This window comes from Mastacembelus armatus, chromosome 16, assembly GCF_900324485.2.
Source record: "Mastacembelus armatus chromosome 16, fMasArm1.2, whole genome shotgun sequence".
Taxonomy (NCBI): domain Eukaryota; kingdom Metazoa; phylum Chordata; class Actinopteri; order Synbranchiformes; family Mastacembelidae; genus Mastacembelus; species Mastacembelus armatus.
The window spans coordinates 21,013,769-21,033,770 of NC_046648.1; the positions used below are offsets into that span (position 1 = coordinate 21,013,769).

General features: G+C 39.8%; 1 protein-coding gene across 6 annotated transcripts in view; it reads left to right on the plus strand.

The window, feature by feature from the left end:
• gabbr1a (gamma-aminobutyric acid (GABA) B receptor, 1a) overlaps positions 1-20,002 on the plus strand; it is a 57,755-nt gene that overhangs the window by 22,604 nt on the left and 15,149 nt on the right. For all 6 annotated transcript variants that reach the window (XM_026317698.2, XM_026317700.2, XM_026317702.2 and 3 more), the window contains 9 exons: positions 3,553-3,687; positions 7,168-7,338; positions 8,027-8,128; positions 8,417-8,482; positions 8,695-8,886; positions 11,905-12,150; positions 13,053-13,116; positions 13,943-14,020; positions 19,106-19,256. In XM_026317698.2, coding sequence (XP_026173483.1) covers positions 3,553-3,687; positions 7,168-7,338; positions 8,027-8,128; positions 8,417-8,482; positions 8,695-8,886; positions 11,905-12,150; positions 13,053-13,116; positions 13,943-14,020; positions 19,106-19,256 — 1,205 coding nt within the window. The remainder of the gene's footprint in view (positions 1-3,552; positions 3,688-7,167; positions 7,339-8,026; positions 8,129-8,416; positions 8,483-8,694; positions 8,887-11,904; positions 12,151-13,052; positions 13,117-13,942; positions 14,021-19,105; positions 19,257-20,002) is intronic.

Below are 20,002 nucleotides of genomic sequence, written 5' to 3' on the forward strand. Positions count from 1 at the left end.
TTGCCACTGGTTTACCATCCAATAAAAGACTAATGCACACTATTATACTTTCCCAGCAAGCATTCTCCTAAAATACACCTTTTTATTAAAGTTCTGCAGCCAAGTATACTACCATAACTATATTTAAACATCACATTCAATACGGTTGCCAGATTTATTCCAATTCAAAATATATTCAAGATACAAAAATATTTTGAATGATGGCTAGACAATAGGTAAAAACAGCAGTTTAAGTGGACAAGCTGAGGGATAATAGCTTTCAGTGCTCAAATGACCTCCACAAGGTCAGAATCAGCACTTTTAATTTCATTCTAATTTCTACATGTTGCCAGAAGTGAGTCATTTAAAAAATGATTGAAACAGGCTTTCATTAAAAGCAGTGATGTTTTATGATAGTGAAAGATTGATTAAATAATTCGAAGATAATTAGCACAGGCATTGAATTAGCACTCATTGGAGTAAAGTTAAAACATCATAAGACCAGGATATTAACACGCTTCTTCTCAGCACACAGGCAGCCCACAGCTACAGTGACAGAGAACAAAAACAACCTTCGGGAAAGACACTGGTTAAAGCTGCCTGTGCATCAATCTGCCTCTCCCTCACATGAAGATAACACAGCAATTAGTTTTATGAGGCATCAGGCTGCAGGTTTGTAACCACCTGCAGCAGCTGATTTCTCCCAGAAACACCAGAGAGGAGGAAGTGATCTGTGAAATCAGCTGGTAAAGTGATTGATTGGAGGGAAAACCCGCAGCCTGTCGCCCCTCCATTGCACAAGATTGCCTATTCCTGTATGACATCAATGTTGTAAAGCTGCTTTCCTAGTCAGTACTAATACTATTAACCCAGTGAATCGAGGACGGCCAGCAGTGCATGGCAATTTGACTCTCAGTAGTTTTACAGACATGCTCTTCAAAACTTTAATTAGTTAAAGTAATCAGCTTAGGACTGCATTTTCATGACATGTTTAGGATTCATACACATTTATTTCGCTGTTGGTCCTAAAATGTAAAAGCCAGTTTCTCCAAGTTTTTCCTCTGCTGTGTTTTTGGTGATCAAGTTGCAACTATCATATGTAAATGTCAAATTCAATGCTGAAGGTCTTAAACTCTGCTTAAATGTTTCTAGTGTCCAATATTTAACCACTCTTGCTTTGAAAGGTGCCTGTTAGCCCATATTACCCACCATATTTCTGTGGTGCTGTTATATTCAAATAAATTGACATTTGTGAAGGTTTTAAAAACTTATTACATAGTTTAAAAGTTACTCTCATTGTTATAGCTTGTCTTTTTATTGATAGTATACATAGGCAGAAGGGACTATAGGCTATAGTGCAAATAGATATAGTTAGAGCTGCCGTTTGTGGTAAGAGTAAGAATAAAATATTAATTGAACCTTCTTAAATCAGCAGCATAATCTAATATTGTATTTTTGCTAAGATACGGTTAAATGCTTGTTTTGCAACTCACAGGGTGTGTTAGTGAAGAGTGTTGTATTGTGGCCTAAACAGCCATTTACTGACATGAGTTCAAGCTGATTAAAGATGCTGTTTTAGATCAAAGGTGAAACTGACGTATTTCTACAGCCACCTCCAAACATCTACTGTGTATTAATGTAATATCAATATCATTGATATTAGACTAGTAACACATAAGATGTAGTCTGACCTCTGAACAATAATCAGACTTGGTTGACTTGCTTTTGTTGTCTTAAATCCAACAAATTTCATGCTAATCAGTTCCAGTTTTGTGGCACAGCAAATGTGTTATAATGACTGTAATGGGAAGCCAAGATCTAAGCTTCAGAACCTCCTTTCAGAAAATTGAACAGAGACAATAGGCGACAGGTTTTCATTTTGTGGCGGGTGCATGATTCAGCTAACCAACTCACTACAAGGTTTAAGCACCTATGTCTTTTTAAAAGGTTTAGGTGTTAGTGGGATGTACTGGTTGCTTCAGCTGGTGGTGCAAAAGTGGTTGTGCACTTGTTAAAGCCAATTACGTCAGATAGCAGCGCTTCACAAGGTGATGCTAAATGATTCATGTGACGGAACTGTAAGAAACTAATGAGCAGTAAGAAGCATGTATAAACAAGATAGCAAGAAAGTTAAGTATAAAAATGTTTAGCACACAGTTAAAACAAGATCAATACGGTCACCTCAGCGTATTGTTTGCCTGTGGATCAGCACGTACGCAGGACACATTATAAATCGTGACCTTGGTTTTCCACAGTCTACGGTCATCACCATGATGAGATGCACTGTTTAAGAACCAGGTCTTTCCGTGGACCAATAAATAAAAAAGCCATAAATCACATTTTACCTTTACATAGGACCAATAAAGAAAACCATACAGTGGCACTTAAGTGAGAACGTCAGCACTCAGAGCTCTCTGCTTTAACAGGGTTCAGATTGAATTATCTAAGTGCATGTAAACGTCCTGCCTTTTTCTGCAATGACATGACACCACTATTATTCCACCCAATCTAGAGTTAATGGGAAACACATCAGTCAATAAGAGGCCCAGGCTATTCCACATATTCTTGGGGCTTGAGTGGTGATTACCTCTTCAGAAAAATCACAGGGCTGCCTCAAAGAGACAATTCAGCCGTTGAGACAAATACTCCAATTAGGAGCCATATTTCGTCATTGCCATCATCTGTCTTGGTACAATTGTTTGGGACACTTATCTGGAGTGTGTGTGTGTGTGCGTGTGTTGTTTTTTTAAGTGCTTGTGTGTATTTGTGTTTGTGAGCCATAGCTCTATGCTGAATCCTTAGATGTGTCAGGCCAGTTTATCTGACTGTGATGAGCAGTGTGGCGGTGACGGCCTGTTGGTAATCTGGCTGACAGAGCAGTGATGGATCATTTTAGCCACACTCTCACCACCTAGACATGCTGTAAATGACTTTATTGAAGGGTTATAATGACTTCTGATGGCTGCTGTTGTGGTCGCTGGGCTCACTTCTGTTTGGTTTCTGCCTGTTTTATGTCCTGATCTGAGGACAGCTTGCTGTGTTGTGATGATGCTGGCTCTGTGGATGTAAACTCTGAACAGATATTTTTTCTTTTCTCCTCTAGCTTGTCCTTCCTCTTCACATTTGCATCTGCTTGTTTGCTGCTCCCTGCCACTTTTTTGTCATTTTTCTTTACTTTATCTTGACCTTGTCTGTTTTGCTCTTTCCATTCTCCTTACTTGTCCTTTTCATTCCCCTGTTTGCTTTTCTGCTCTTCACATTTGCATCTGCCTTTTTGTTGCTCCCTGCTACTTCTGTGTCATTTCCCTTTATCTGCTGTCCTCTATTTTCTCATTCTATTTAGTCGCCTCCATCTCCCACAATCCTCTGCTTATTTCTGTTTTCCTTTTTTCTCACCCATTTGTCTTCCTCACTCTTATCTCTTCTATTTCCCTTCTCTCATGTATGTCTCTCTCCCTTTTTTTCTCCTTCTCAATCACCTCAGTTGATTTCTCCTCCTTATTATCGATCCACTTATCCATGTGTTCAAACATCCATCCATCCATTCATCACTTTCTCATTTTGTCCTTCCAGTGTGACCCAGGAGAAGCCACCAAGTTGCTGTATGACCTTCTGTACACGGAGCCCATCAAGATCGTCCTGATGCCTGGCTGCAGCGGTGTCTCCACACTGGTGGCCGAAGCCGCTCGCATGTGGAACCTCATAGTGGTGGGTGTCTTTCATTTTTCTTCCCACACACAACGCTCTTCGATCTCCTGCAATTTTAACCCAGAGGTTTTCATATTAGTGAAGGGGGCCACACAGACACGATGCACATGTTTTTATAGAGCATGACGTAGACAACTCAGTCATGTGAGCGCACACATATATCCACTTTAAACTCTTTAACTACAGAACTTGCCTGTAAAACCTCATTACATTCATAATATTGCAACTTGGTTCTCTTCAGGGTTTACTCCCCATCTTTAAGTTTGGCTCAAGACAGGAGTTAACACTTTTGTATCTCATGGTGTCCAAATGTCAGTTGAAGAAGGTTGTCTCATGCATAACACAACCTTAATACTGTAAATGGAGGCCATAGTTTAAACAAGATGGAAGTTCAATCTTAAAATTAGAACCATGTTTGCTAAGAAACCTGTTACTTTCTCAAGACATTACATTTATTTGGTGGAGCCTTTTAATTTAAGTAGCTGCACTGGTTTTCTGTAGGGAACAAGTGCTAGCTGCCAGTTAGGAAGTTGATATTGTCTTTTGCTCCATGGTTCTCTCTCATGAGAAACCTTGACATTGGCCAAGATCTTTAGCTCTGTCTTAGCTGAAAGAATATTGAGTCTCTGTTTTGTGCAGACAATGTGAAATGTACTGCAGATGCTGCTAGAGGCTGACATTCATCTAAATGGTGATGTTTTGTACTTTGGGGTGATTACAAGTTCCCAAAATCAATGCTGTAGTTGTTTATTGATTTTAAAATACTTCTTAAAGCATCTTTAATTAGCTCCAAGACTTTACGAGGCGCTTTCAGCATGGAGTACTGCATGGACAGCTACACTGTGCAGGAGGACAAAACATATGGTTGGACATCACAGCCTGCATGATTATACATTTATTAAAACTATAAGCACAACCAAAATCTGTAAATCAACAAGAGATCTGATGCAGTCTTCTGCTGCTGTTATTTTTTGGAAATCTATGTGCTTTTATTGCCTTCATCAGGCAGTTTATTTTGTTTATCTCATTCTCATCCCATTCTCTTGATCTGCCTCTCTGTCATTCTCAGTTCTCTGCTTATTAGCTTTGTCCTATAATTGACGTTTCATCCAGAGATTACTCATCGAGAACAATCAGTTCTAGTGGTTGGCATCTGCCCCTCTTTTTGGTTTCTGGTATTTCTCTCTGACACCCTTTCTTTCCTCATCATTAAAAACTCTTTTCCACTTTTTGAGTTCTTGCCTTCCTCTTTCCTCTCTCTGTTGTTTCTGCCTGGAGCTGGTCTGCTTTATTTTAGCCTTTTTTACCCCTCCTTCCTTCCTGCCTCCATTCCATCTCTGCCATCTCTTTCTCCCACTCTTCATTTCCGCTTTGCTCCCTCAACTCGAGAAGTCGATTCTCGCCACACACAAAGGGATCTGTCTCTTTTTACTACACGCCACCACTGGCGCAACCTCTTAACCACCACACTCAATTATTTCTGTATGCTTTCTGCCTACACAAGCCTCCTCACATGTCAAACAGCCTCATCAGAGTGTCGAGGAGACAACAGCTACCTCCATTTCTGCACACTGATCAAGGAGGGGCTCTCTATTGGCTCCTCTTGGCACCATGCTAATTTGCTCACCCATCTCCTTTTCTAAAAACACTGTAAGCCACAGACAAGCATTGATCTGCTACTACAAGGCTATGGGAGAATCGACTAACTGAAAATGGAGAAATATTGTTTATGTTTTTTGGGTTTTTTTGTTTTGTTGTGGTTTTGATGTGGAACTGTCTGTTGCAGAGTGCTGCTACAGTGCATTGGTCTATTTTTGCTGCAGCAGCTTTCTGCTCTATTTTAGTTGTGTCACTGTTTCCATGTCTGGTGAAGGTTTATTTGAGTGTTTTTTGTGGGGAAAACCTTGCAGTTCCAAGTTTGGTCATTTTCAGGTTTTGACCTGTGATAATTCGAACAGATTGGACAAACTATCAAACCGATTTTAACTTACCTCTAGTGGTATGTAGTTACTGATTTATTTGGGATTGAGACATTGAGGTGGTTGGAATTTCATTTGTGTTGCCTACAGCATTTAACAATGACAGTATGTGTTCTGACCATGACTATAGTCACTCTTTCACTTATTCACTACTCTGTATAAATGGGATATTTGATCATGTACTCAGTAGCCAGTGTTGTAAACAAAGTGTTGGTCGCTGGATCGTCATTATTTTCTGTCATCACTGACAGGTGTAGTGTCAATACACTATTTTTACATCTGTAAAATGCATTGCAGGTATGTTAGTTTACGTGTGAGTGAAATCTCTCAACAACCTGGGGATTGATGGGAAATAAGAAATTATCTGATGCTTGTCCACACAGGTCATGTGTTTTGGCCATTTCATGTGATTTTATCCATATATTGACAGTAAGTGAAAATCCAGATTATAGTCAGCTATTTGCATCTGCTCTCATGCTGTCTGCATTTGCCTATTACCTGTATTATTTTATTATTGAGCTGATGTCATTTGCCAAAGGAGCTGCAGGTTTCTTTTGGTGGCATGCCCAGATTAGCTGTCTCTCCCTGTATAGTTTCCCTTCCTTCGCCAACCTGCCTTTGCTCATGTCCTCACAGGGATTTGTTACTGTTGGGAGTCCACATTGTACATGACATTTGACATCTATCAACCCCGCTCTCGCTCCCAGTGGTGAATATCCAAGTGCCGTATACGTAATGGAGCTGAGATGAGAGCTGGGGAGGAGGATAGACTGCATGTTTCTGTTTTGGTTCCCTAAACGCCAAATTTTTCTTTTAAAGGAGAACTGTCGAAGATTTTATCTCCAGTTGTCACTGTGAAACTAATTGTTAGAGGAACAGTCTTCTCTCTGTTTCTACTGGCATTTTCCACCATCCCTCTTCCCTGCTGCTTTGGACATACATCTTAGCAGTGTGCCTCTTCACCACAGGGGGATTTTGTCTCTGGGCATTGTGCCTGAGAATTCCGATTGTGAATACAGATATGAAAGAAACAGGTGATCATTAGGGCGCTGTGCAACAACAATAATTAGATCATTTTTATGTGTTCTGTTTTCAGTGGAAAATCCAGCATGCATTTCAACAATGCATTTGAATTTGAAAATTGCAAGCTTTATCGATATACCTCTTAAGCCAGAGGGAAGCTAAAAGGAAGGAGGGTGGGGGTGTGGATGAAAATGAGAAAATGGGGATTGTCTCTGTGGTTCTGTCTTTTTCCTGCCTTTCCTCTCTGTTGTTTGCTGTTTGTACCGGTTGCCATCAAAGAACACTGTGTACAGGGGAGGAACAAGAGAGTCCTGATTTGAATACATTTTGATTGAAGTCTGTTTACTACTGATGCCTGGAACAACCTTCAGAAGTATATTTTTCTCTGTTTCCTTCCTCACTAAACTTCTACATATTTCACTATTTACTGCCTTTGTGACTGTTTTTGCACTTCTTTTTCTCTCTTTTATTTTCCCAGCTGTCATATGGCTCCAGCTCACCAGCCCTGTCCAACCGTCAGCGCTTCCCCACCTTCTTTCGCACGCACCCTTCAGCCACCCTCCACAACCCCACCAGGGTGCAGCTCTTTCAGAAGTGGAAGTGGACTCGGATCGCCACCATCCAGCAGACCACCGAAGTCTTCACCTCAGTCAGTAACTTTCACTGCCTTCATATCAATTTCAATTTTACACCTTTATTTTTATCTCCAACTCTTTCTTCTTCATTTTCTTTTATCTCCCTCCCTTGTTTTTTTTATTGGTCTCTCTATGTCCTATCATTTTTGGTAAAGTGTGGGTGTGGGTTGCCTGATTGCCTGCCTGCCTCTATATGTTTGTTTATTGGAGCTGTTGTGAGATTCACCTTCAGGCAATCTCTCCTGACGATTGATGGAGGATTTTTGAAGTAATTTGTTGGAATATTGGTTGTGAGAAATATTGATCGAGCAATACATCTCTCGCAGGCATGGCGGTCAATATCATGACAGTTGGGTTAGTTCCTGTAATGGAGGTTAATGATCCCGCATTCACATTCTTTCCTCTCCCTTCTCACATTTTTCTTTTCTTCTTTCCAGTCATGTTCTTTGTCTAAAAATCTATTCTCTCCCATGCTGCCTTTCTTGTTTATCATACATCCCCACACCTTCCATCTTCTTATTGACGTTTCTCATATACACTTCAAATTTTTTTTCTCCCCCTTTGGTTGCTTTTGTTTGGTATTTCTATAAAATCGTACCCCTTCACCTCGCTCTGTTCAGCTGCTTCTCTAACCTTCTTCTCCCCTCCTCACACCTCCATCCCTCCGTCTGTCTCCGTCTGTCCTTCCCTTTCATCTCGCAGACTCTGGACGATCTGGAGCAGAGGGTGAAGGAGGCAGGCATTGAGATCAGCGTTCGCCAGAGTTTCCTCACCGACCCGGCTGTCGCTGTCAAGAACCTCAAGGTGCTTTGATTAAAAATTCACCTCAGCTGCTGGTGGGCCCCCGCTAACCCCCACCACCCTTTCCTTTCCTCCTCTGGCTCACAGCTGCATGGTACCATTAGCATAGAGGCAGTGAGATAGAAGAAATAAATGCATCATTCTAATTAGCTACTCCTGAACAGCGGTATCTGCTGTCCTGCAAAGCAGCAGGAACTTTGTCACACTGTGCAGCTGTATGGAGTTGATTTTGTGAAGTTATGTTGTTGCTGCTCACCTAAATAAGCAAAGTTTTGTTTTGTTTTGATGCAGCGCCAGGATGCAAGGATCATCGTGGGACTCTTTTATGAGACTGAAGCAAGGAAAGTGTTTTGTGAGGTTAGTACCTTTTCCCACTTTATTGATCTCAACAGACTGAACCTGACTGTGTATTAACAGAAACTGAGCTCTGTAATGAGCTGATTGTCTGAATCATTTTGCTTATTTGGAAATGATGCAAAATCTTCAACAAATCTCTGGGAACAATTCTCCTCGTTATTTATCATTCTCTGCTTCCCTTCATCGCTCCGTCACTTCCCTCCCTGCTGCAGGTGTTCAAGGAGAAGCTCTATGGGAAGAAGTATGTATGGTTCCTGATAGGCTGGTACGCAGACAACTGGTTCAAGATCAAAGACCCAGCTATCAACTGCACCGTGGAGAACATGACGGAGGCCGTGGAGGGACATGTGACCACAGAGATCGTCATGCTGAACCCTGAGACGGTCCGAGGCGTCTCCAACATGGTGGGAGCACATGACACACCCTATTGTCTCATCCTCTCTCCCACTACTGTAATAATTAGAGTTATTAAGTAATGTTAGATATTAATCATTGAGAAGGAATTGCAGTGTGCACAGTGTAATCGACAAATATTAAGTCACATTTATGCCATAGAGTGAAATGAATGAAACATCTAATGAAGAATACATCACACTGAAAGAATAATTAAGGCACTTAGATCCAAAACAAGTGCTTAACGAGCTTCTAATGACATCAAATAGAGCACACCTGTGCTTTGTCATGCAAGTACACAAGGGAAATGGAGTTCAGTTGTATTTCCCATGGTCCAAACGTGTGTAACTTTATAAACACAGTACATAATAAAAATTGAGAATAAGACATTAGAGAGAAAAATCAGGAAATAAAACATAATTACAAAATCAGAGGTAATAAAATAAAGGACATATCGTGCAAATAGCTGTGCATCCATAATGAAGTGCAACCCTCAAACATTTCAGTAAACTCCATTAACTGATATTAATGGAAAAATACTGAAATATAATTTTCTTTACATCAGTATTTTATGTTCTGACCAAAAGCCATTGTACCCACTGAACAGATGGTAACGTTAAATGGAAGCGAGCTAGCAACATATGCACCAACTGTCAGTATGTTTGTGTTATAACCCGTTTTAGATCTGAGCTGTTATAACCAGTATTTTGTTATTTGCTTATAATCTCTTGTGTCTTGGCTTCAGATTCAGAAAATCCAGGGATACTTGAGATTTCTTGCTGATGTTGAAACATTCTGTAGGACCTTGTACTGTGGTGTCCTCTTATCTTGGACTTCAATGTAGTTTGAGCTCTTTGCTCATCTGTGGTGGTTATTATTCAGCTCTCCATATCCACATCATTACCAAACATCTTCAGCCAATTTATGTAAAATGGATTGATTCCCATGTGACCAAATCTTTTCCAGGAAAAAACAGACACTCTGCATTTAGAGCAATAATGTCATAGCTACAGTGAACTGCATATGAGCTGAAGAAAAAATATGTTTTCTTGATGGATAATAGTTATTTCTTCATTGGAGAAGACCCTGGATTGTTTGTTTAAATTATCACTCTTTTTGAGTCTCGTCCTCTATAATTTAGCTTTAGCTTTCTATTTCTCTCTACTCTTCACCTCCTCTAATCCTCTTAAACAGTCTTTTTCTCTCTCCCACTGTTCGACCATCTCTGACTCTATCGGTCTATTTTGGATGATCATCCTTTTATTCTTCATGTTTACCCACCTCTCTTTTACCATTTCCTCATCCCCACCTTTTTTACCATCCCACCTCTTCCCTCTTCCCCTCCTTCCGTCTCTCACACTTCATCAGCAGCTGTTGTTTATATTCATACAGCACCTGCCACCACCTGCTGATTTAGCTGTTGATGTGCTGCTCAATGGGTGATAAGAATTACAGGCCCAACTCACTCCTGCTCATAGTCAATCTATTCAAATTCAATTTCCAAGTTTGAAATTGGCATATTTCTTTTCTAGATGGGGGACTTAGATGACGCTCTTGTGCCAATATTACATTGTCTACAATAGCACATTGTCAGCTACTTTTCAGTAGTTGGTGGCATATTTAAATGGCAAATTCCAGGGTGGAATTTCAATTAGACGAGTTTGACATAGCTGAATTGGAGGTGTGTAGGCCTAATTGGTCTCAGAGAATCCACAGGGATACCTTGATGATTTGTAGCAGTAATTTCCCATCACACATTTATTCCTGCATTCAGTAAAATGTGATGTTGGTGTTTAATTATAAAAATGGTTTCCAACAGCTTCATTATGCACTTAATAAAACTTTGGTATGGATTTTAAAAAATCACATTTCATATTTTACGGAAGCAAAGAGAAAGGATCAGTAATATTTGCTCAAACCAAGACATCCTAATCCTACATTTTTAATGGTGTAGTCTCTTAATTCACAGTGGGGCCACACCAAAGTCTGCATGTATTATAGATGTATCAAACACCAGTTAAAAGCAAGAAAATAATAAGCTTCATCAGGGCCAATAAAGAAATGGCATTTCTCCTTGATTTGATTTGTAACCACAGCAGCCCAGTTTTCCTAATTTTCCTAAGATCCTTTTGTTTTTTTGTTTTTTTAGTTTTATTTGAAAAATAGCTAATGATAATTTTGCAATCAGGGCAGTAATCCTAGCCTCTGAATCCAGCACATAACCCCTGTAAGACTCATTTTTTAATTTACTAGTTGTATCTGGTTACATCGAACTATTTAACACCTCACCCTAGTTGTTCAATCCTGTATACAAATGGCAATGTACTGTGACTTTCGACAGAATCAGGCTATTTTCTCTGTTTCCATTCACTAAACTCAAATAATAACCTTCTGGTTCCAGCTTCATATTTAACATTAGACAGACATTAGCTGGTATAAATATTCTCATCTAACTCTTGGCATGAAAGCCAACAAGCATATTTTACAAAATGTCAGCGTTCCTTTAGAAATGTCACACTGCAGCAGTTATCCTGGTTGGTACAGCAGTGAATGCCAAAGGCATATTGTGGATGAAAAAACCTTTTATCTGGGAAATCTTATATTAGGATGTACTGTTCAAATCAGAGGAGTACTTGGACCACTCAAGTGTTCCTCTGAATAGCTCCAGTACTAAACTGATGGGACCTTGAGGCAGAATTTAAATGTAATTTTAAGAAAGATTAGTTTTTGGCAGTCTAACCTTCATCAGTTCCAGAAGGTTTAAAACTCATTCGTAGTCTTACAAAAAGTCTGCTGACCACTCAGTTTGGTCACGTTTCTTATTCACCAAAGATCACTTCCAGGGTTCATTGAAATTCCTCCAGAGAATTCGAAAGTGTCTCCATCTCTTCACGTTTGCAGGTCTAAATAATAGACGTACTACACCATAGTGCTACAGATATTTAAACTGACACAGTCTGACCCTTTTTACAGCATTTCTTTTCTTCAGAAGAACTTTTGCTTGATAACTTTTGTCCTGTTTCCTTAAGACATCACAGGAGTTTCTCACTGCCTTGATGTCTCGTCTGGGAGGGAAAAACCCTGAGGAGACTGGTGGCTTTCAGGAGGCTCCTCTGGCCTATGACGCAGTGTGGGCTCTGGCTCTTGCCCTCAATAAGACTGTGGCACCACTGAAGGCCAAAGGCCGACGTCTGGAGGACTTTAACTATAACAACCATGACATCACCTCTGAGATCTACAGGGCCCTCAACACAAGCTCTTTCGAAGGTGTTTCTGTAAGTGCAAATCAAGTGAGAAAAGATGGCAAAAAAAAAAAAACAGAAACTCATAAAAGATATTTATGCTCCAATTTTGGTAACTCAGTTATTTTTCATTTATACATAAGCAATGTGCCTTTTGACCACTGTGTATGCATCATAGAAATGCTGCCACATTACTGAATATGAAGTGGAGGTGCGTGAATGAATCTTTCATTTATATTCTTTGTATGGGTGTGTGAAACCACCTCTCGTACTTCTGAGTTTTTAAGTTAAGCCATAGATCTTGCTTCTACAAAAACAGTAGATTACAATTAACAAATCAATGATCAAGTTAAGAAATAAACAGCATAAAATGATATACAGAAAGAGAGTAACTTTTTAACACATATTTGTAGCTGCCCATTTTCAGCAATCAACATCATAGTAATTACATTCAGTACAAGAAAGAAGCAAATAACTGTTTGCATACACTGTCTGGACTTTGTATCACCTGTAGTCTGGTGCAGACCAGTGAAACAGCTCTGCTATGTATTCTGTGGTTATGAAGCTGATCATTTTTTGTAAGTGCTCTGGGTCCTGGAGTTGTTGGGCCACTGGACAGTTGTTTGGCCTGCTTGCCATTTTCCCATCTCTTAAGTAAAATTAAGTTGTTTGGCTGTTTGGCTGCTTGTATTTCCAGCCACATTAAAATTCTTGACCTGGTCAGTACAATATTACTGTACCTTTGGCAGAGTCAAGCCAGATGTTTCCTCCTGCTTCCTTTCTTGTGCTAAGCTAAGCTAACTAGTTTTGCGTACAGAGTGGCATCAGTCTTCTCCTTTAAATTGTGGCGCAAAACTATATTTATTAAAATATTGAGCTGTTCCTTTAAATAAAGTGTTTGCAGTGAAACAAACTTCCTCCCATCTGTGTCTCAGGGCCATGTGGTATTCGACGCCCAGGGTTCCAGGATGGCAATGACTCTTATTGAACAACTGCAAGGTAAAACTCCCCAAAGATGTTCTGAAATAAAATAGTAAATGTCACTCATTCATTAAAAAAAACGGCTCACTGTTACTATCAGTCCATTTCAGATGAGATCCTCTTTTCTGGGGGCGTTTGTGGCCTTCACTGTGATTAGTCTCAGTGTCCTATAATTGAACATGCGATTGGTCTTATTGCAGGAATGTGTTGACTCAAGGCTTCACTCTAATTAGGCACAAGTCTTCATTTTAAGCTGTTTCTAGAAATGGCATCATATTTGTCAGCAGTGCCTTAATGAGTTTCCTCATACAGGATGAGGTTGAGGATTATTTTCCACCTCTGTTCTCTTTAGCATCCTGAACGATGAGAATTTATAATCATTCCCCTTTCCTCTTACATTTTGTCTCATATTTCCTGTAGTGGTGTCGAGGTAATTTGACATCCACAATGCGACAACCTGACATGAATCCCTGAATCACTGTGGGACCTCATCAGTATTCCCAGTCAAGACTGCCACATGAGCTCCTTTTTTTCCCCTCTTCTTTTTCTCCTTCTCCCCTTGGTACTTCTTTGTTTGTCCTTCTTTAGGCACCTTTTCATCCCTCATTTCTTTTATCCCTTCATTGTGTTTTTTCTGTACCCACGCATTCCATTAACATGAAAGCACAGGAGTGATTGAAAAATAGCTAAATAGTGTTTGTATGAATATAAATATGTATCTGCTCTGTCAAGTTTTGTATGAAATTATGATCCCACACAAAACACTAGGGGATGAAATGAATTATACAAGCAATAATAATATTTTATCTCTATATTTCCTTTATTTTCTTTCTTGAATATCTAGGAGGGAGCTACAAGAAGATTGGTTACTATGACAGCTCTCAGAAGAATCTCTCCTGGTTTGGAAATGATGTTTGGATAGGTAAGATGGAGTTCATGACACTATCTTCACCCAGCTCCCTGTGCCTGTATTTATTTCCTGTCTGTCATACAGTGTCACATCTCTGTGCGTTGACATTAGACCTCCTCTGTGTAGCTTCATTTAGCTTTTCTTACCGTCTAATGATATGTAACGTAATGCTGGATTTTCTCTAACTGCTAGTTTGGGTGGAGCTAGTTATTTGGCTGCTGACGCACATCCAAAATTAGCCACCTGCACACTCACTGTCCAACGAATGTTGAAATGTTGGTTTAGAAAGTGCACAATAATCAAACTTACTAGCTTTGATTGTCTAGCTCAGTGATTGTTTATCGTACATGTTGGTAAATTGGCACCATTAAAAGTATGCTGAATTAGCTATTTACAGTTACTGTTTGCATTGTACCCATGAATGCACAGGCAACTATTATGGGACCATTTTGATATTCAAGGATACTTAAAAATGTAATAATGTTTTTTTTTTTTCTTATTGGATATAAAGACGTTTTTGTGTTCAGGTCTCAGAGAAGGAGTAGGAGTAAGGATTGTATTGTGCTTTAATGGTCTGCAAAAGCAGCGTCTCTCAGCTTCTGCTGACCTTCTGCTGCAGCTGCATTTGTTCATGCCATGTAGTATCTCACATTTTAAAAACATTGAGGGTACCCTACCATACAAATCAAGATTTTGTTTTTACATTATCCTGCTATAAAGAAGCTTGAGCCTATGTCACAGAGATCAGAACCCACACTGCAAAATCCCAGCTGCCCATATTCTAGTTTCTGTGAAAACCCATTACTGTTGATTTGCCTCAGACACCAAGACCAAATTGGTGGTTGTTTACTGGCCTGTCATTCCTCGGAGAGGTGACATACTTGAGCCTTGACAGAATGTGCCACTAATCAATCCTGCACACTGTGGTGGCCCAGAGAGAGCTGCCTTTTTTAGGCTTTTAAGGAAATAATCTGTGGCCAAGGCTTAACTGAACCCAGAAGAGGTAGAGATTCCAGGTCAGCATGAGTGCTGAGGGACAGGTGACCTGTATGCATGCAGGGAACTTGTCCTTCACCAGCCTGGCTGACAGCTCTTTAGTATGGCTTAGCTTAGTGCTAGGCCTGTTAAATCCTACCTGATTGAAATGCAGTTACTCTGCAAAGGGTCAGAGGTAAGTTTTATTTACGTTGCCTTTTCCTTGCTTTCTCTGCTATAGCTTGATTTTGTTTTTTACTCTTTACCAAACAAAGACGCATCCTTTTGACATCTGCTTGTTGAGAGGATATGAGTAATTTCCTGCTCTCTGGCGCTGACTCAGTTCAGGGAGGTTTTTTCTCTGACAGGGGACGCACTTGATTTGCTCCTCACTGGCAGGGTGGAGTGCACGGGGGGGTCTCAACCCCTCTGCTTGTTTCCTTGCGTGTTTACCAGGCGCCTCCCTGCCTCGTGTTCTCACTGTCTTCACGGTCGCCCTAACAACCGCTTCAGCTCAGCTCCTCTTCTGATCACTGTGGCAACTGTTATAGAGCTGGGTCTCCATGGCAACACCCTGTCCTGATTCCTTGATCAAGGACGAAGGAGGGTTTAAATGGTGTGAATGCATTGACTCAATGGACAGCTGACACACATGCGCACATATGCACACACACAGCAGTGTTACTATTTCATCACGTACATCAATTTAGTCACGTATACAGTCTTTTGTGTTCCCTTATGTCCACAATATAATAGGAATAGAATAACACTATTATTCTATGGCAGTCTCCATACTTACAATGCAGCTCAATGCTTTACAAACAGAGTCAAATGATGAGAATAAAATCTAAATAAAAGTAAAAGTAATTCTTTCATTTGGATTCAATATTAGCAAGCATGACATTATAAATGCAAAACTGGGTTCCTACATTACCTACAGTGCAACTTGACCGGCACATTTTTCCCCATTTTTCAAACTTGTAGTCGTCTGCCCAAACCAACACATTCAAGCAACTTCACTGGAAGCCACAAACTATCTATATACATGTTTTTACATATAGCAGCTCTATAAAGCGCCTGTAAGGTGTAAAATCACTGGAGTCAAATTGATTTTTCAAAATATGCAAACTGTATATTAAAGGACGGGTTAGTCCACAGTTTTTGCCTTGCTCCTAGAAGAGGGATTTTTCATTACAAGATCTACTGTAAGGACAGCGGGCATCCTATGCAGTACAGACACGCAAGGCAAATTGTGTTTTGTGATATTGGTTAAATAAATAAAATGACTTTTTTCTTTACTCTTGATACAAAAGGCAGCTATATATTTATATGGGCAGCCAAGTATAGAGGCGATGAACTAGTCAAAACCAATTAAAATCAACACAGTCATTGCAGAGATGCTTAAGTTGGTGCAGTGTGTTACTTGCTAAAACTCTGGCAGCATGCAGTATATGCCTTACTCATTTGTGAGTATATATGTGACACTTACTCTGCCTATAAACTTAGTTGGAAGTTTAAAAACAATGCATAAGTGTGGACCCTAGGTTACTGTACATTTGTGCTACTTTTCAGCACAGTTGTAGCCTGCATGCTCGCTTGTTTTTTTTATAGTAATAGTACTGTAAGAAACAAGCCCACAAAGAAATCTAAGCTTACACACAGTACCTGTAGGTTTCTCTAAAGCATTCAGTTCAGTTTCTTCAAAAACATCGAGATGTATTAAAATGTCTGCCTCTGCCTGCCTATGACAGTGATGTTAAAATTGTTTTGTGCCTGATTGCAGACTGTTGGGGGATATTACACTAAAAGTGGGTTTGTTGCGACAGTGGATTGTGCTGCAGGCGACAGTTCAGTCTTTTTTTGTTGAGTTTCAGTCAACGTCATCAGACCCATGGCAAAACCTGGTACCACCAACAGTAGCTAGAAAACTCATTAACCACATCATCACACTTTTTTACTTGGTTAATACATCTGATGCTTATGAAGGTCCAAGTTACATTATTTAAAGTCATTATATGCTGTAATTAAAAAATAAACATTACGTACTTATGGGAAATACTGAAAAATGTAAAATTATTCTAGGCCACATTGTCCCTACTTGTTTTCCATCATATTCTTTCATATTCTGGTTGGAATAGTCATAAAAACAGATATTAAATTGTGTCCCATGTAGTATTATGAAGGTCTTAAATTTAACTCAGCAGAAACCCTGTAGCATCATCCTTCCTCAGGCAGACCACGCTAGATACACATCAGCCATGTGACGGCAGTGACAATGCATCTAAAACAGAGCATGATGGGCATCTTGACACTCTGTGGCCCTCGAGGGGGCGACACTCTGACACTTTCCTCTGACATCTGACACATCAGCTTCACGCAGCACTGACACTTCTGCTCTGCTTCCCCTCCGACATGCACATACACTCCGTCTCCCTCTGTTTCCCCTGCTCTCACAAGCGCACACACTGAAAACATTCTTTGGGTATGCACATGGAAATGCGCGTATGCACTCGTGCTTACTGCATGGGTCTACATGAATATCATACATGCATTCTACATTTGCATCAGCATGGAGCATGCACAGACATCTGGACATGCAAAGCTGCAGGCATTTCCATAATTAGGCAGGCCGATGTGTGCCTGTGTTGAGTGTTAATAGAAGCTCCCTGTCCATCTGCCCCTCTTTGAACCATAGTCACAGACGAACTGAGGTTTAAAGCTACACAAGACTGAATAATTAGATAGCTAGCACGCATACAATCTTTAAAACCCTACAGTCTTAGTTAACACTAAAGTTACATCGTTTCTCACTGAAGTATTGGATATGAATACTGAAAATAACATGTAAGTATAAATCATCTGTAACAGTTGATGGTTGTTGGACTGAAGCTGTATTAATACTCAGTGGAGTGTGAAACAACTCTGGGCACCCGTGGTATAAATGCAATTATGCAGTGAGTTGTTGTTGAATTCAGTTTTGTTCTTTAATGATTTCTTTTATTTAAACTATTAACTGCTTTTGACACAGCCATTTCACTTCTAAAGGTTCAGTTTTGCTGAAATATTCAAATGATGTCCTGTCCAAACTGTGTCTGAATAGCTGTTCTGAACAGCTACATTGGAAGGTGGAATGAAAAACTGACTGTCTTAAAGAGCAGGGAGATGCAACAATTATTGAAATTAAGGGACAGCAGAGCACATTGTCAGACAGTCTCTCCTGGAAGGCATTCATGGTGTTTGTACATTGTTGTCCACATGAAAGTGACAGAAATAGTTGTCAAGAATAAAAACACAGCCAGAGGGTGGACGAAGTGGGTGTGAATGTCAGATTATCTGTTTCGGAAACTTATAGAATTGGTCAGGCCATTGCCAATCCATTATTGGAAAGCTGCAAGGAGAGGGAGTTTCTGAAGCTCTTTGACAATCTGATGTGTGCTTCTAAAAAAAAAAAAGACACTGGCAGCTTAATGGTTTCTTAATTTCCAGCTGGACTACAGACTGGTCAAGCATTTTAAAATGTATACAGTAGAGTCATCACATGTTAATGGTATTAAAATGTTACTTTTTGGACTGATACAGTAGTGATTTGCATAGGTCAACCTGGCTTCATGGCCCTGTCTGACCTTGGTTGCATGAGTGCAGTACACTGCTGGTTAGATAAAAAGTTCTGTACTATCAGATGCAGAACATCTGAGTAGTTAATATCTGCTTTGTTAATGTTGTACAAGGTCACCTAGATACCTACTTCTGTAAATATGAATGTGTATTTAATGTGTGTTACTCTGCAGGTGAAAATGGTTCCCATTATTTGAGTGACATTGTTTGAAAAATAAAGCTGTCCTAGGAAGTAATTTAGCCTTTTTTTAATCATTGTTTTTAAATAATTCAGGAGGAACTAATAGGCTTGGGGCTGGGTGCCACAGTGCAGGAAGTGTAGAATATCGCCAGCCTTGTTCTTAATGTGTTGTTGTATGTTTAGCCATTGTGTCCACCACCCACCAGTTCCACCAGTTAGTGTCCCATTATAACGAAAGGTTGTGTGTCCTCGGCTCCACTGATGAGAGAAGATGGCACCGGATACTTTTCTTTCCTAACATTTCTTTCTCTGCTCTCTCCATTTAGGTGCTGGACCTCCAGCTGATCGGACAGTGGTGATTGAAGAGTACAGGTTCTTGTCTCAAAAGCTGTTTGCAGCTGTCTCTGTCTTCGCCGGCCTTGGGATCCTGCTGGGCATTGTCTGTCTTACCTTCAACATTTATAATGGCAACGTCCGGTATGAATGAGTACATGCATTCTCTTTTTTCATTTCATTCTGGGTCCATATTTATAAACGTAACATAATGCATCTGAATTCATTACAGCTGCAATGATTGTCAATGCATTGATTAGTTGAATAATTTAAAATCAATTGGATATTTTGAGAGCTGATTATTCATTTAAGTGTTTTAAAGCAGAGTATGAAATCATCATTTCACCTTCTCAAATGTAAGGATTTGCTGTTTTTGTGGTCTTGTTATTGTAAATTGAATATCTTTGGCTTTTAGGCTGTATTTTACATAAAAGATTAGTTTTCATTCTTTTAAAGTATTTATGGTAGTGTTTGCCTCCATGGTTGTTCATTTCAAAGGCATTAGTAATGAGGTAAACGTATAAATAGTTGTGAAAATAAAGCAGGATGTCATATTTAACAGGATTTTTTAAAAATCTGAAAATAATGAGAACTGATAGATCAATTAAATGTGGTATTAGTGGCCCAGATGTTTAATACACAATTTTGTTACATGAAAGTCACCTGTTTAAGGAGCTACATTGGCTCTGAAAATTTGAGTAGTGAATGGAAATGACGTCCTGCAGCAGCCTCTGGCTGCTCCATCAGAGCTGATCATTCACTGTGGTTACACTCCAAGTGTGAATGTGAGTATTTGTAGGACGTGAGACAGAGGAAGAAAATAACTTGAATGTTCAGCAGAGATCCTTCCCTCTTTTGTAAATGCTGAGTGGCACTGCTGACTGTCGAGT